Below are 18,831 nucleotides of genomic sequence, written 5' to 3'. Positions count from 1 at the left end.
AATAACATTTATTTATAAATAAATAACATTTATTTATAAATAAATAAATATTTAAAAACAAAAAACACAAACTAAAACTCCAACTTTAGTTGCTATCAAAAATCCATCCATTAGAAAGTCATTTGGTTTAATAAGTAAACAGTCCTGAGACTGCAGTGGATCACAGTGGCATTTTCCAAGCAGGATGTCTTGGCACACTATGTCTTCGTCTGCCTCACGGGTTACAGGGATGCTAAGAAGCTGACCTCCTAATCCTCAAGGTGGGGCTGGGGCAGCCAGAGCCCCAGGTGAACCTCTTTGGCTCCGAACAACCTTCTCCTTTTCCTTTCATTCCAGCGTACCATGAAACTCCTATCATTTTCTTTTCTTTCTTTTTTTAAAGATTTTATTTATTTGACAGAAAGAGAGCAAGTGAGCACAAGCAAGGAGAGCAGCAGAGGTGGGGGAGAAGCAGGATCTTCGCTGATCAGGGAGCCCGACGTGGGGCTCAATCTCAGTACCCTGAGATCATGACCCGAGCCAAAGGCAGACGTTTAACCGACTGAGCCACCCAGGAGCCCCAAACTCTTATCACTTTCAAGGTGTGCTGCAAAGTGAAAAAGACTGAAAAGCACTGGCTTGCCCTAGAATACTGTTGTGTTTTGGGAGACAATTCAAGACCACTCAACTTGGGTAACCTCTGGCATGTCACCTCTCCCTTTTCTGGGCCTTGTTTCCTCATAAGTAAGAAGAAGTGGTTACATTAAATGACCCCTAATTTCCCTTCTAGTTCTACAGTATAATTATTCAGTAAATTGTGATATTCCCATATAACATCCTGAAAAATAACATTCTGTGGGGGAAAAAAAGACAAAAATTTAAAATTTGAAGACTTTTCAAGGCTTGTGGCTAATCCTTGTTTATTTAACAAATATGATCAGGTGCCTGCTAAGTGCAAGAGAACTGTGACTGACAGTGGGATTACAACTAAACCAGAGAAGTCCATTCTGTTCTCGTGAAATTCACAGTGCACTGGGAACCCCAAACAAAGGCAGTTATAATTTACTGGTTAAGTACTAAAATGGGGAGAAATATGAGTGTTATGGGTAAGTGATAGGGTACCCAAACCAGCATTGGTTAGGAAAGGCTCAGTGCAGAAATTGACATCCAAGACAAGACTTCAAGAACAGCAGGAGCTGGAGGGTGGGGTGGGGTGGGTTGTGGGTGTGCGTGAGGCAGGAGTGGATGGTGTGGGGAAAGATGACATTCTAGGCAGAGGGAATACCATCTGCCAAGTCCCAGAAGAACAGCAACTTGGGAACTATATGGCTGGAATTTTAAGCATGATTTTAAATGGGAGAGTGTTAGGACAGGTTAGGAAAAGCCCTGTGGCTGCAGAATGTAGAAATACATTGGAGAGGGGCAAGATGGAGGTGGGAGATCCCGCACTGCTGAGTCTACAAACATTCATATTATGTCGTGAAATCAGGGAAGGAAACAAAAAGAGGATTTAAAAGAGCATTCCTTTCAATTCTGCTTGGAGAAGTCAAATTGAGGTTTCCTAGAAGATGCGACAGAGCTAGGTCCCACAGGATAGAAAGGAATATACAGTAGCATCTGGTTACCATTGTAACAAGTGTGATCTTCAGATTAAACAATAACTCTAAATTCTGAAAATAAGGTAGGGTAAATATGCTTAAAAGATTCTTAAAAAGTCTGGGGCGCCTGGGTGGCTCAGTTGGTTAAGCATCTGCCTTTGGCTCAGGTCATGATCTCAGGGTCCTGGGATCGAGCCCCGAGTCAGGCTCCCTGCTCAGCAGGGAGTCTGCTTTTCCCTCTCCCTCTACTGCTGCCCCTTCTTGTCCTCTCTCTCTCTTACTATCTCTCTCTCAAATAAGTAAATAAGTAACCTTAAAATTTAAAAAAAAAAAAAAGATTCTTAAAAAGTTCTCATTTAAACCTACTTTTTTTTAGTAAAACTATGCCTTCAGTGTTAATGCCTGAGAAGGCCTTTTCATCAGCCTTCTTTATATTTTCATATAATTTCCCTGACAGATCCAGAATCAAAACTCCTGTACATATGTCATGATCATTCTAAAATCTGTAACTCCAGCTCAGACCACTCTCCTGGTCTTCATATCCATCTATCCACCTTCACGTTAGGATTTCCACCCAATGTCCCCCAAACACCTCAAAGTTCACAGTTCCTCTCTATTTAATCCTTTGCTATATTCTTGTATTCTAGAAAAGCTAATATACAGCAGGTCAAAAAAATGTTAGTCTGTTAGGGACCATTTGGATATCCTCTACTTTGAAATGCCTGTTCAAGTTTGGTGCCAATTTTTCTACCATGTAATCTGTTAGTTCTTTCATGCCCTTTGTAAGTATTCTATTAGTGTTAATTTAATTGGGTGTGTCTCCCACCAGATCAGGGAGGTATTCTGTCTCTTTCTTCTGTGTAATCTGACCTCAAGCACAATACTGACATAAAGTGTGTCAAAATCTCTAAGAACAAAATATTCATAAAATAATGCTAATAAAAATTCAAAATAAATGCCAGATTATGAAATGTGAAGAGTATTCTTAAAACTGGAAGAAGAAAAGTAGGCAGAAAGTTGGCTTGTTCAGAAGGACTATAATAAGTTCACATAACACAGAATCCAGAAAAGTACACTTATAATCACATGTACAAAAGACCATTTCTTAAAATTACATGATTATCAAAAGCAACAATGTCATTTGGCTTTCAGGAAATTATTTTCAGGCTATATTTTATAATTAACACCTATAAAATATTTTAAATCGAGTTTTACATAGTAAGTTCTTTTTCAACACTATCCCTATGTATAAATTTATACCCTGCAAAATAGAATGCACTTCACCATAGCAACAGTTCTATATCAACTCCTACTCAAGTTAGAAAAAGCATATGTAAAAGAAATGAATATTCTGGAATATTCTGAAGTGCCTACTGGAAAAAAATTCACTCCATTTATTTTGTAAAAATTTAAATATAAAAGTTTAATGTTTCCTTAAAACATTCTTATAATTAGGCAAAAGGCTATTTAAGTTTCTCAAATCTTGCTTTATTAAATAGTATAATACATTTTTTAAAGAAAGCTAAAGAGGAAAAAAAAATAATGAAAAAGCACAGAAAAAAAAAAACCAATGTCAAGGATAACACACTTGGGATTGAGCTGGTGGGCATGCTGGCGGATGGGAACAGTAACAGGAAATAATGTTCAAGTGATTTCTAAGTAAAATATAAACCAAGGTATTAAATGTAACAACTATATTACTTTCTCAAAAAAAGCTATACCCCACTGGTATTATGAGAACTGAAAAAGAAATTCTTATGCTCACATAGTCTTCTTTTAAAAGTCAATAAAGCATCAAGAAGTGTAAACTTGGCTTGATAAATTAAGTCAATTACAAATTCCTACAAATTCCTTAATGAGAATGAGCAAGTTTATAGACTTTGGGGATCAGGTTATATACTACCAACAAATCTATGTGCTGCATCAAAATGTAATATTAAACTAAACGTAACTGAAAGCATTTCCTTTTACTCACCACACTTGTGGCCAAATTCACCATGTGCACACTGCTGTCATCCTTGCTCACAGCCCAAGAAGGAGTACTGTTATGTTCTCAACTCCCTTGCTGTTCTGGGCTTCCTTTCTCTGACCTAATTTCTAGCTGCTGCACTACATCCCAATTCTCCACTGACCTCTGAAAATTCCCAAATCCTTCTATGTTTCTAATATCCTTGCTTAACATTTCCTTCAAACAGGCTTAAACTGAAACCTGGCTATTGTTCACTTCATTTGGAGGCTGAGCTTTCTGCCACATCCTACCACACATATCCCAGAGATTGGAGGTTCTTTCTTACGTGTTCTTATGTGTTTCTTTAGAACCTGACCACCCCCTCCGCTTGTCCTCACTTCAGGCATCAACAAACTTCCAGGTCACCAGTCTCCATCCCTTGGGATCTCTGACATCTAGAACACCTTCAGCTTTCCCTACAAATGCTGCTGTTCTCTTAGATGATTTCAACATTCATGTAGGACTTTTTCCCAGACTCTGTTCCTTGATCTCTTCATCTCCAAACACCTTCTCCACTTCTGCTACTCCTCTTCCAAGGCCATACCTAGGACTTGCTCTCTCCCAGAAGAGCACTACCTCCGAAATCCTAAAGTCAGGAACTTCATTCACTGATACAACAACCTCTCTCACTTGACTCCTCCCTACGTATTAATTCTCCAATCTCACCACCAGATTATTTCACTCGATGTCGACAAAGACGCTCTCACCTTAACCAAACTCTAGTCAGGCTCCTCCTGAGTCCTCTTCTGCACTAGGCTTCAACCCTGGCCTATAAAAACCCACACTTTCAACATAAATGATTTTGTTTACTCCTCCCACTAAGACACCAGAACCAACACTAGCATAGTTTCTAATAGTTCATGGCCATGTTCTTAGGGTGATCCCAATCGCATTTTAAGTTCCTACCTGAAAAAGTACAAGACTGGCAGGAAAATTTACAGCTTGTTCCACCTCCTTCCTAGTCCCTCATTCTCCCTTTAAAACACCCAGTCACCTCTGCACAAACTGAAGTTGAGTTCAGTTCACACCAGACTCTTTTCTCTATTGCAATTACATTATTGAATAAAATCTACGCTTACACCACTTCACTTTGACAGTGTAATTCTATGTGACACAAACACACACACACAGAGGCACAGGCACATACACACACACTCCATCCCACAAGTTTGCCTTTTTCCCAGCCTCAAACATTCTGTTGCTGGTATTCTCAATCCCTTAGGGAAAAAAATCAAAATTCCCTAATACGGCATATGAGCAAATTGGCCTCTTCCTCATTTCTGAACCCTTCTTTCTCTACACTCTATGCTCCACACCACTCCACATCTTTCACTACCCTGAATTCACCCTGCTCTGCCTCACTCCTAGCCTCTGCCATGTTGGTTCCTTGACCCGGTATACTCCTCTCCACTTCCCTGGCCTATACTGACTCCCTCTTCAATTAGTATCTCATCGCCAGGAAACCTTCCTCGATGCTCCCTCTACACTAAGTTAGGTTGACCTGCTACATGCTCCCAGGACAATGTGGTTTCCTATATCATGTATTATAATAGCCTGGCTACCTTCTTGCTTGATCACAGTACCCTTAAGGCAGGGAATAGTTAGTTCTGTCTTGCTTATCACTCTCTGTCCTAATACTTGCTTCACTACCTGAAACTAAATAGGAATACAGTAAGTATGTGTTAAATGAATAAATCTTTAGGATCATTAACATTCCGTGAGAGAATGCTAGCCCATATGACAAAGTTCTCATCACTGAAATCAGTTGCAGCATCTCCAATTCTTTCACCAAACATTTTAAAATTTTGAAAGACAGGACAAAGCATATAATGTTAAACACTAATGAAATTTGCAAAAACTATGGTATGATTCCACCCTATTAGCATATTTGGGCATTTATAAATGAAAAATATTTATAGGGGTTACCTAGGATAACTAATTAAGACTAACCCTTTCATTTCCATTTATAAATCATCTTTCCATTTATAGATCATCTTTCATTGGAAAGGATACCAACTCCATACTTGGTGGTGAATATAAAAACTACAGCCCAAGATTACTACATTTAATGCCAAAGTTAAAACCTGAGTAAATTATAAAAATACTTTTTTGTATTTAAAAGTTTGGATCAGTGTTACCATCTTTTACTTATTTACTGGCATCGTGTGTTACTTACTGATAAATTTGTACTGTTGGGTACATACTGATCCTGTGCTCCCAGCAACACGTCAATCACAGGGTGCCGGCCATTTTTAATCAAGATTTTCCTTCCCTCTTGTAGAGTTGGTCTGCAAAAAGAAGCATATTTCAATTTACTAGGCATGAAAACTGCCTTTAAAAAAATCTCTAAGTTCTAGCATAAAAGATAAGACTTTAAGAACACACACCCAGAATAAGGCTTTGAGTACAAAAGTTAAATTTTAACTAAAAAATAAGAATTGGGAGGACAATTATTATAATAGTGCTCGAAGCACAAACTTTAGCAGTGTCTTACAATACCTCCACTGCTGAAGTCTACTTTACAAGATCTTTTTTTTTCTACTATTCTCTAAGATCAATATTTTCATTACAAAAAGTTACAGTTCAAATTATCGCCATTTAAATCATTTTCAGTTATAAGAATAAAGGAAGTCATTAAAAATTATTTCCAGATTCAATTATTACATTAGTAGAAATTATATTATGTGTTGTACTTGGGAGACCTAAAATTTTCATATTCTGTTTAACTGAAACATCTTCCTATGGTCTTTAGTATCTTTCACTTTTCTTGATACAAAAAAATTTTTTTTTTTTTTTGCCTTGCTGGTCTTCCTTTTAAAGCTTTTATATTTCTGTTTTTATCTATAGCTTTATGTATTTATCAAAGCCCCTGTGAGCACTGCCCTCCTTTTATTCTCCTCCCCAGAGATTACCACTGAGATCAGTGTGGTGTCTACCCTTCCCAAATTTCTTCTCTGCATTTAGGTTTTTACACACTCACTGTGCTGGTTTGTGATTTCATTAAAAAAACAGCAAAACAAATCAGGATCATACTGTAATGTGTTATTCTATAACTACATTTTCCCCCTTAATACTCAATACACATTAAAAGAAATAGGTTTCACAATTTACCAATGGCCCTTTTATTTTTCTTAATACTTTCAAGTCATTTTACAAATAATTTGCAGAGGTGGCAATAAAGGGGTAGTAAAAACAAAACAAAACTTCATGACAAATTTTATTAAGAACTTAAACAGAGCAAATCTCAAATTTTTGTTCCACATTTTCCTGGTCTTAAAGGCATATATACTTGGAATGGGCAACACACTCTCAATGTAATTAACTGCTCATCAGCTATCATGCATGCACCTGGACCACAGTCATTCATAAATACTAATTCTAGGTTTCAATACATTTCTAAAATGTTCTAGCTTATCATAATTTCTGGTTCTTCTCCCACTTGCATGGACATAAATGCAATACTTGAAATTTTGAAATCTTCGAAAGCCTATCATTATGTTGAGGACAGCCATCTTCTTCGCTCCACAACTGCAAAACATTTTCAGTTTTATATTTATAAATACCAAATTAGAATAGTTGATCAAATCAATATTTTTATTTCACATCATCTATTTTCTTTCAATCTCCTCCCTTCAGAACCTGTGGACTTACAAAGAGTATCAAGCAAACTTTAGTGCACAATCATCATAAAGGCAAAAGAAACCACTACATATCCTTTTAGCAAAACAGGATGGTTCAGGTTCTTGCCACCAAATATTGCATGATGTGTGCTGCCTATGGAATAACTAACTGGAGAAGAACACATTTCATTTTGTCCTTGGAAATACATCATTCGCACACTGATTCTTGAGTTTGGGAAAATTCATCTAGGATACTGTCACCTGAACACTTATGATCTGAGATTTTGTTTATACAAGAAATATCATCATTGGTAGTATCTAGAGCACTGCTATCTTTCTCTTCACATTCATCTTCTGATTAATCTGATAATTGTGATATGTCTTCTGTCACTTTTGTCCTCTTTGCTATTATGGGTGAAAAATTTAAAAATTCAGACTTCTCAACTATGCTCAGTGAAAGTTAGAAACAATAGTTACAATGTGTGAAAGTTAATCACTACATTAATAGAAATTAATTAATTATAACTATAACAGTTATAATAACTGTTGTAGTTAGACTACAACAGTGCTATTTCCAGTCTTTTATAACTTTCTGAAGGACGATGCAGCACTTTGGGCAATACAATCAGAACAATGAAGGATGGTGTGGTAGTGATTTTTATCTTACCTTTGCATCATCACCCTCTAGTTTTCTTATATTTAGACTTTTTAGTAGAAATAATTGATAAACAATAATAAACTAATTCTTAGGATGACGAAATAGCAAGATGTTCCAGATATAGAAAAGACAAAAATCATTAAAGATCCCAAAGTGCATCTTAGATTTATAAAAGGGTCCAATGGACCCATATGGTAAATGCAAGACAGAATTTTATTCTCCTTTAAAAAAAAAAAATGAATTTTCTCTTTGTTCTTTAAAAGACCTTTAAGAAACTCAAAAACTGAAATTAGGTCCAAAGGACCCTGATGGTATGCTATACTGAAGACTTAGGATCATTTCTTGTCATATCTTCAGCATTCTTTTGAAGCTGCTGCATAGATAAGTCAGTTGTTCTCCACTGTCCAACATTTAGACTGTGTCTAGATTTTCACTGTTATAAACAATACTGCAATCAACAATCTTATATATATGTCCATGTGCATACGGACAAATGTTTCTTAAGCTAGAGTAAATTCCTGAAGCGGACTTTCTAAGTCATAGGGTATGCATACTTTTTATTTTAACACATAGAAATATTGTATCAGTTTATCTTCCCACCAGCAGGATATGAAAGTTGACTTTGTTTTTTCATACCTTCACCTGAAGTAGGTATTATCTAATTTTCTAATTTCTGACAATGTGTTGGGTGAATAGTGTTCTCGAATCATGTTAACTTGCACTCATTGATAACTAAATACTTTGACTCAGAACTTTTCACATATAAGCACATTTCTGACCTTATTCATAAGGCTAAGAAATACTACTTCCCTAAATACTTAAATCCTTTTCCTTAAATATATCTGGCTTACAAAACCCCAAGTATGTACACTCACATTTCTCAAAGAAAATAAAGTACCTTCTGAGTAATTTAAAATTATCCACTGGAAAGAGACTTTTAAAATGACAGGAAAAGGATATTTTTTTTTTAATTTCAAAGTTTAATTCTAAAGATAGGATTTTTATATAGGTGCATTATAAACTTACTATAAAAAGTGAAAGCATCTGCAAGTAATATCAGTTTTAAAATAAAATCCTAGGTGTTCTGCCAAGTGAGATCAATAGATCATTATTCATGACACTGATATGATTTCCCAGGAAGGTTTTCACTTTAGAATAAAATTTTGAGTGATCTGTTCTGCTCTAAAATCGACACTGACTTACTCTGTTGCTATCAAAATTATATAATGACAAAACACTTCCTGGTGGAATGAGAAGCAAATCATAATTTGGAGAGATGAGATGATGCACGAGATTAGGATAGTTATAGCAAGAAGGATATGAAAATCATGTTGATGATATGGCATTTAAGAAGAGCTGAGGAAATTTAGATGCTGCCTGGAAAGAATGAAACATTAAACTTGAACAAATTTATTTTATATTTTTGAAATTGCATCTTTCTCCTTTAAATGCCTCAGGGAAACAGAACGTAATTAGTAAAACAATATAACATCCAGAACAAAAAATGGATAGAAAGACTTAGAATAAGAACTTCTGTCTCAAGGTTAGGCTACAGTGAATAAAATGTCCTAAGAGCATTTAGGAAGAAAAGACTGCAATTACGCAGCCAAACAATCAATTTGAACTAAGTGCAATAGCTCAAATGCACTAAAATCTTTAAACAAGCTGGAAATCTAAGGGAAAAAAAGATATAAGTTTCAGATACTTAAATACTAGCTTAAAATGCATTTTAGTTAAAAGTTTCTTATTTCATGGCTATTTACACTCAATTTTATTTCTGCTAAAAAAAAAAAAAGAGAGAGAGAGAGAGAAGTTGATTATATTCCTTGAACTTTATAGCATGATTTTTCATTTAAAAATATTCAGGTGGATTTTTCTTAACATATAGTATCCAATTTGGAAAGTATTTTAGCATGTGAAATATTTCCTGAAGTTGTCTTCGTGAAAGAATATATCAGTTGGAACAATCCTACTGAGGCCAAATAGGAAAGTTAGATAAAGTATAGAAAACAGTTACCTGATGGTATCTGATAACTAACAAGAAAGCAAGGAATTAGCTGGCCAGGACCTGGGGCAGGACAGAGACCCAGGGACTGTGTCTGTGGATTCCTAAGGGAATCACTAAGGGAAAGCACTATGAACAGCTTGGCTCTGGACTGAGACACCAATGGGCTGCACACCAGGCAGAGAAACACATTTGAAGTAATAATGGCAACCTTTGAATCTTTGAGTCACCTCAAGACCTGATACAGATTAAGTGATGCCAGATTATTATTAGTGTCTTAAGATGCCTGATAGAAGCAAATGTGACTCTTTTAGGTGAAATATAATATCAAATTATTTCTATAATGATTCTGCAAATACAATGCTCATAATGTAATCAAAACAATCAGGAATTCAAAAAGATCTAAGAATGGAAATGAACAAAAACAACAAGCAATAGAAACAGACCCACAAGAATTCCAGATATTTGAATTACCAGACACAGACTTTAAGATAACGATGCTTATCATGTTCAAAGAGACAGGTAAGATTGAGAACTGGCAGAGAACTAAAAATGATTTTTAAAGAATAAATTATTAAGGGTATGAAAGATTCTAACAACCCTTAAGTTTAGATATTTCTATTAAAACAATTTTTAAAATACTTTTTTTTTACTTAATTCCTTCTGATTTTTGAATAAATATCTTTGAATAATATTATCTGCTATTTACTAAGTTCTTATCGTCTGTCTGGTTCTGCTTAGAAGTTTAATATAGCTTTATCTCATTTAATTTGTACAACAACTCTGAGAGGTAGGTACTCTGTTAATGCAGAAACTGAGGATCAGAGAGGTTAAGTAACTTGCTTAAGGTCAGCTGCCAAATAACCAAGCCTAGCCTGTCTGATCCAAAGTCTACACTCCAAAGGATATGCCTAAAAAACAGTTCAAATTTTACTTGCAGATCAAGGGGTCTCTTAGTAAATGTACTGAAGTAAATAAGCAGAAGCCCCAAAATGAAAAATTTAGGACCAAACTTGAATATTGTAGATACTCAAAATGTTTGTTAAATCTCTGATGAGTCTACAAATTAATCATAGTTTTATAGTGACATAATAAGGGATGCATTTTCACTCAGAGATTTTGCCAAAACTAGCTCTCAATAAGAAATACCTACAACTGTAAAATTCATCCCATTTACTAATTCATAACTTCTTGCAATTTTATATATGAATACTTGAGATTTAAACAAGAGTACACAGCTAATCAGTGACAGAGGATGGGCTAGAACCAGACCTTCTGATATCAAAGCTAGATTCTGGTTATTATAATGCCCTGAAAATCATGTATTACTTTAAATTACATATTATGTGTAATATATATGTATGTTTAGGCTTACAAATTGGTATATACGCACATACAAATACGAACACTTAAATATGATGTAATATAAACCACAAGCCCACAGACATGGTTCTTCTGTTCTTACTAGCTGCTGCAGCAGCAAATGGCAAAAGGCCACTTGAAGAAGTGCAGGAAGAGAGAAACCAGGCATCAGTATTTTTCAGTGGAAAGAGCTTTGTGTGAAAACATCACCAAGTGTACAGATTGTAGCTGATCCTCTGCTTAATTCACAAATCCATTAGGAAAAGTTAGCTGCACAAACCTTGTGCACCAAGAAAGAAGTCCTACTAAGATCACAGTACATAAGGAAGGAATCGAGTCAACGGAAGATAGACTCTTATTCTCCCAGAACTAGATTCAACTAGAGTACATTTACAGATCTCATTTTCATGAATGATAAATTGCACAAAATTTTCAAAGTCCTCTGATGTGAAAAGAAACTGAGTAATAATAAAAACGCAAAGAACCTATTTTATTTTATTTTTTATTTTTTTATTTGACAGAGACACAGTGAGAGAGGGAACACAAGCAGGGGGAGTGGGGGAGGGAGAAGCAAGCAGGCTTCCCGCTGAGCAGGGAGCCCGATGTGGGGCTCGATCCCAGGACCCTAGGACCATAACCTGAGCCAAAGGCAGAGGCTTAAAGACTGAGCCACCCAGGCGCCCATAAAAGAGCCTATTTTAAACAAAACCATTGTGCACAGTACAGTAGATCACTCCATACATAAATGGGTAGCAAAACAAAATGAAACAAAACAGCAAACTAAGTACATTTTCATCTAAAACTGGGGTAGCCAATTCCTGCAACTCTTCTCCCATAAATAAATAAATGCTTTACAATAAAAAAACTATTTTTTAACATCCACTATGGGTATTATGCTAGGTATAAAGAGAACATTTAAATGTTAAAAAAAAACATATTCGGCACAAACTAGAGAAAACATGAAAGAAGTATGAACAGCAGAACATATCCTCTCAAACATAACGAACTCTGTATACCAAAGCACTGACAGGCAGTATCACTTCCATGTTTTCTTTTTAGAACTCATAATAAGCCAGTGAGTTAAATATTCCCTTAAATTTCCTTAAGTATATGAAAAAATAGGCTTTGTGCTACAGAGTGAATGTTTGTGTCCTCTCCCAAATTCATATGAAACCTAATGTGATGGTATTGGGGGTAAAGCCCTTGGAAGGTGATTAACTAGTTCATAAGGGCAGAGCCCTCGTGAATGGGCTAGTGGTTTTATAAAAAGAGCCCACAGAGAGCCAGACCACAAATGGGCAAAGCTCTCCAGACCCACAGAGCCACCAGTACAAAATTCCAGCCCGGGAGAGCCACAGGGCATCAGCATCAGCAGACGTGGGACTACCAGAAAGCACACCAGGCACAGGGCATCAGCAGACATGGGACTACCAGAAAGAACTACCTCAGGGGCGGGGCCCAGGCACAGGGCCACCAAAGGGGCAATATGGCCTAGAGCTCTGGGGGCCCAACCTTGGCCCCGCAAAGCTACAGGAACAAGACTGCTGCCCCAGTCGGTCTGGAAGGTGGGAATCCCTACGCAGTGGGCCTGGAAAGCAGAGCAATGAGCCAAAGATTTGGCTCAAGCCTAAGGTTTTAGACTTAACGAAGAGCAATTTGATAGCAATAGAGACACTGTCTCGAAATGGATCACACATTCAGTCTCATCCACATCTGATTTAGTTGGCATTTAAATGAGACTTATAAAATGAAATATATTACAAAGTGTTCAAGTCAAAGCTAACAAATGAAAGGATTACGCCTTTAAAAAAATGTCACCCACATAAACTTAAAAATTGAAATATATAACACTCACCTCTAGAGTTATTGTGAACATCTGCTTTCATTGTACTCAAAGACAGAGCAAGCAAGAAAGGAATTTGTTAATTTTAAATCAAGCCATGTGTGTATGACATTCAGCTTTACCAAGAATCCAACGTATCTGCATATTTTAATATTTTATAATAAAAACACTAAAAGTAATGGGATAATGCCATCTGATCTAAAGCACTGAAAAGGAGGGGGGAGTTAAAAAATACATTACCTGCAGTAATCTCCTTGCTTAGCGACCTTGGCTAGAGAGAAAATGCAGTCAATAGTTGCTAGGTGATGTACTGCTTTACACAAGGAGTGATAATGTTCACTGAAATTCCTACAGAAGCAACAACAAAAAGGTGAACACATTGATTTCTTAGATCTGTAAAAGCTGCACAATACGCGATCGCTTTATTAGCTAAGATGAGCATAAACAAAATAACCAGAGATACCTAACAGTTAAGAAACATGGATATTACTCCAGACGACTTCTCAGTTTAATATAACTTGATTACTGAGGCTTCTATATAAAGATGTCTACTATTAATACTGTATTGCACATTTCATTTGACCATGACACGTCAACTTTAACATAATTAACACAAATGTAGTGATCATTTTCATTCAGCTTAAATTAACATGAACTACCCAGGTGGCTCAGCTTGCCTTTGTGGTTCTCCTTCATAGCATCATCCAAACTAGGATTAATAGTTTCAGTATCTTTCTCTCACACTGAACTGGAAGGTTCTCGATGGTAGGGTCCATGTTCGTCTGATTTTCCTATCATTATTAGCTCCAACATCTAGCCCATAACTTTGACATGCAGTAGACATTGTAATAAATTTCATTAAAAGCAAGCAAATAAAGTACTTTTTTTCAGTGATCTTCAGTTATCTTATTAATAATACATATATAAATTAAATTTTAGATTTATTTTAAAAAGATAATGATCACTGCCTCAAATCTTTGGCTAATTAAATCACTTGTGATCTAAAGGCTTAAAAGACTTTTATTGAAAGACTTATTCAGAAAACATATAGGAATGTAGGCAAGCGCTTTCCTTTTTTTATTGTTTAAATTATTCCATTATTTCCTTTATTTTTTAAAGACTTACTTATTTTAGAGAGCATGAGAGCACAAGCAGAAGGGGCAGGGAGAGAGAGAATCTCAAGCAGACTCCCCACAGAGCACAGAGCCCGACGCAGATCTCATGACCCTGAGATCATGACCTGAGCCGAAACCAAGAGTCAAACACCCAACCATGCCACCCAGGTGCCCCAAATTATTCCATTATTTCACATCATAGGTATCCCTTACATCCTTTCAAAGAAGATTCCCACCAAAGTAGAATATTAGGCTGAATTCTTCTCTTAAAAATGATTTCTCTCTGGGCGCCTGGGTGGCTCAGTCGTTAAGCGGCTGCCTTCGGCTCAGGTCATGATCCCAGGGTCCTGGGATCGAGTCCCGCATCGGGCTCCCTGCTCGGCAGAAAGCCTGCTTCTTCCTCTCCCACTCCCCCTGCTTGTGTTCCTGCTCTCACTATCTGTCAAATAAATAAATAAAATCTTTAAAAAAAAAAAAAGATTTCTCTGTTGTATTATGGGTTTCAGAAACTTTGAGATTTAATCTGCTTCTTAAATCCAAAAGTTTTAGAATGCTTCCTAGCTTGAAAAGGATATTCAGATTAAGCTATTATGTGATCAGTTATTCCTATATTATCATTATCTTGATTTTTTAGAATATGTAATATGATTTTTCTAGTAATATTATAAGGTATTCCATGCAAATGACTTTTCCACATAACAGAAGCAACATTTTAAGCACCCATTTTTATTTTTGTGTTAACGTTATGAATTAGAAAATATATTTATAGTATATTTTATACCTTTTTATCTGAATAGATAGAACATAATAAATATAATTTACCTATTTCTCACTGAATTAAGGTTCATCAACACAAGCAAGAATCCCACTAACAGTGGTAAGAGTCTGTGCAAAATCCCAAACACAAAGGAGACTGGCCCCTGGCATCAGACAGACAATGCTCAGTTGCCACCTTAAAAATGACTCACTCCATTGTGAAGATGCCACATGCTACGTGGACCTAACACTTCTGAGTGACTGCCCAGTGATCATGCCTTGTCATTCCTGGTCTGACTTCAGTTTTAGATCTGACCACTGGTTTATCTGTTGGACTGTGCTGCGTTCTGTCCCTGTTCTAATTACTGACCCATCTGGTCCTTCCTATCCTGGCACTCTGTTTTCCCAGAGAGTGGCCACATTTGGTGTCTCTCCTCTTGCCTCTCTGGAATATGAGTATCAAAGTATCTTTGGCACTAAATAACTCTCATTTTTTCTTCACTCTCACTCCCTGCTTCTCAGCTCTTGTCCAGGCCACCAAGACCCTAATTAATTTGCTACTATCTAGGAGCCTTAGGTTGAGGGTAACTGTCCCTAATGATATTCTAGTGTCTGGGATTGAAATGAGTGACATAGCTCTCAGTGCGTACCATTTTGGTTAAAAAAATAAGAAAAAAGAAAAGGCAGAGAGAGATAAGGTAATTATTTTGATAAAGACAATAATGTTCTTTCTCATGTCAATTATATAAATAAGATGTGTGAATAAAATGAAACACTATCATAAACCTTTAACATCATCATCATAACCTAGGAAGTCTTGTTTGACTTCTTGATCTTTGTCCATTTGCTATACTTTGCCAAATTTCAAAAAGATTACCCATACCTAGAAAAATAACAAGCTAAAAAATGGGCAATTCAAATAACAATCTGATAAGACTGGGTTTATGTCACAACAGGCAACTTTATCACTAAGCCACCAACCAACTTAAAGATGAAGCCAAAGTACTATGATTTAATCTCTGGTCAAAAGATACTGCCACATCCACAGGAAAAATTAAGATTAAGGTACTTGGGTTCTAAAGCTGTTAGGACAGTCTACCATCAGATGTTGCCCAATGACATGTAAAATCAACAAAAAAGGAAAATATTTTATTTTTTATTTGCAAATTTATTTCTAAAATATTTAACCTACTGCACAAGAGACATTATAATTCAATTTTAAAAAAATCTCCAATCAAGAAGATTATTCAACATCCACAGCCCATCTTCTAGGAATACAGATGAAGAGACACATTTTTTCAGAGAAAATTCCATTTAGAGTTTCTTACAGCCTTGATTTCTTGCAATATTTTGATCAAAAGTAGTATGACTAATGTATAATGGTTAGTATCTCAATAAGAGACAAATATATGTGTATAGCTGGTATTCAATCCTCTGACGTCAGGTTCACTGAGGTTAATCATTTTTTAAAATGACATCATATTCATACCATCTGGCACCTTAATAAATACTGTACATTACAATCAATGTTGTTCTCAAGTGGGGGCTCTAGCTGCTTTTAAAAGCTCTAGCAAAAATTCAGCCAATATTATTTTTTTAGATAAAACCATTAATGTATTCTTCTTATTTTTGAAAGTAATGTAAGTACATTAAAGACACTTTTGATACCATGTATTTGCAAAGTAAATTAAAATCTCCAGTAATCTCACCATCCAGAAGTAATCAGTTAATATTTGAGGATATATATATGAAGACATTTCTCCAGAAAAGGTATACAAATGACCAATAAGCATACTGATAATACAGTAATGGAATATATACATTTAATCTTTTAAAATAAAAAGATTTAGGGGCACCCTGTGTGGCTTAGTAGGTTGAGCTTGGTCCAACTCTTGGTTTTGGCTCAGGTCATGATCTCATGGGTCATGAGATCAAGCTCTACAAAGGGCTCTGCACTCTGTGGGGAGTCTGCTTGGGGATTCTCTCCCTCTGCCCTCCCCCACTTGCGCATGCGTGCATGCTCTCTCTCTCAAATAATCTTTTAAAGACAGATAAAAAGATTTGTATGCTGTGCATGTATGTGAATTTACACAGAACTGCATCATCCTTCAATACTGTTCTGCATTCTTTTTTCACTTAGCAATACAACATGAGTATCATATTCTTCTGTGATGCTGTATTTAATGTCACCTCACTCAAAGGGGTAGTATGATGAAAGCTGAATTCTCCTGGGTTAATTTGGTAGAAGGCAAAGAGCTGATACAGGAAGAATAATACACAGAAATAATGGGGTGCTAGAACAGAACAGAGAAGGGGCAAATCAAAGATACATTGCAAAGGGAAAAGACAAACAGGAATTTGATAAAAGATAAAGGGACAAAAGGGGACAATGCCGAAGTTTTCGGCCTGAGAGATCTGAACTTTATCTTTAGTCTTAGAATAACGACAATGAGAACATAAACCAGATCTGTAAAATCTTGTATACTATGAACAGAGAGAATATGTATCATCTCACCCAATCCCAGAACCCTAGAATGTGGCCCTTGAAGCTTGAAAGGACTAATTTTCATCCAATTTTCATGTCTCAGTGATACTTTTTTTTTTTTTAAGTAATCTCTACACCCAGCATGGGGCTCTAACTCACAACCTCAAGATCAAGAGTCGCACGCTCTACCAACTGAGCCAGCCAGGCACCTCTCAGTGATATTTCTAAGGGGAAAACCAGGAGAATTTGAGACTCAAGGGCCCTAAAGACCCTTAAAATGGGAAACTGAAAGCGAATTGGAAAAGGAAATGAATATACCAAGTTTCTATCCCTGGGTCCAAGATTCAGAGTTAAGATAACCTCAGAAGATTCAGGATAAGTAAATTAGAATGTGTTTCTAATGCTCTAATTCAAGACTCCTCTGGGCAAAAAAATGGTACCAACTACCTTTTAAGAACTGTCACTTAATATCTTTGTGCACCCTGCATTGAACCTTGGCTCCAACCCAATGTAGGCAACTTACTTCTTACTTCTGTATCTCAATTTATTCATTTGTCAATTGGGGGTGATAATATTTCAGTCACAAAGATCTTGTGAGAAATAATGACCTAATATACCTAAAGGGCTTAGATGAGTGGCTCATAGCTAAGGACTCAGGAAAGTCAACCGTACACCTCTCTTCCCAACTTCAGTCCAGCAATAACTTGAAATCAACCACAGTAGGCGTATTTACACTATAGAAACCAGCAAACGCCACAAACACTACTATTCTTCCAAAGAACTGGCTGTTAACATCTTATTTACCAGTACACCACTGACTTATCCCTGTCAATATGAACACATAACTATTAATAAGTCCAGATATGAAACATTCTTTGAGGCAATGGCAAGGATTCCTCAAAAAAAAAAAATCTCATAAAAAAGCAAAAAAGGTGGAGCACCTGGGTGGCTCAGTTAGTTAAATATCTGCCTTCAGCTCAATTCATGATCCCAGAGTCCTGGGATCAAGTCCCCTGTCAGGCTCCCTGCTCAATGTGGAGTCTGCTTCTCCCTCTGCACCTCCCCCTGCTCATGTTCTCTCTCTCAAATAAATAAATAAAATCTTTAAAAAAAAACCCAAAAAGGTGAGGGACTATTCTAGATTCAACTACAAAAGAAACATCATAAAATGTAACATGTGAAAGCTGAATAGAGCTTTCATTTAAAAATGAGGGGGTAGAATTAGAGAAACTCAATATTCCTTAAATTAATAATTTTTCTGGGGCACCCGGGTGGCTCAGATGTTAAGCGTCTGCCTTTAGCTCAGATCATGATCCCAGGGTCCTGAGATCAAGCCCCGAGTTGGGCTCCCTGCTCAGCGGGAAGCCTGCTTCTCCCTCTCCCTCTGCCCCTGTTTGTGTTC

At 36.5% G+C, this 18,831-nt stretch overlaps 1 protein-coding gene across 1 annotated transcript in view; it reads right to left on the bottom strand.

Annotated features, from left to right (window-relative positions):
* MSH3 (mutS homolog 3) overlaps positions 1-18,831 on the bottom strand; it is a 178,041-nt gene that overhangs the window by 49,970 nt on the left and 109,240 nt on the right. Inside the window, exons 18-19 of the mRNA XM_044916772.1 lie at positions 13,314-13,421; positions 5,762-5,873 (exon numbers count right to left, since the gene is read on the bottom strand). Of these exons, the coding sequence (XP_044772707.1) occupies positions 5,762-5,873; positions 13,314-13,421 (220 nt within the window). The remainder of the gene's footprint in view (positions 1-5,761; positions 5,874-13,313; positions 13,422-18,831) is intronic.

The sequence above is a fragment of the Neomonachus schauinslandi genome, chromosome 7 (genome assembly GCF_002201575.2).
Source record: "Neomonachus schauinslandi chromosome 7, ASM220157v2, whole genome shotgun sequence".
Lineage (NCBI taxonomy): Eukaryota > Metazoa > Chordata > Mammalia > Carnivora > Phocidae > Neomonachus > Neomonachus schauinslandi.
Note: the sequence above shows the minus strand (reverse complement) of the source record. Positions and strands in the feature narration are given on the sequence as shown.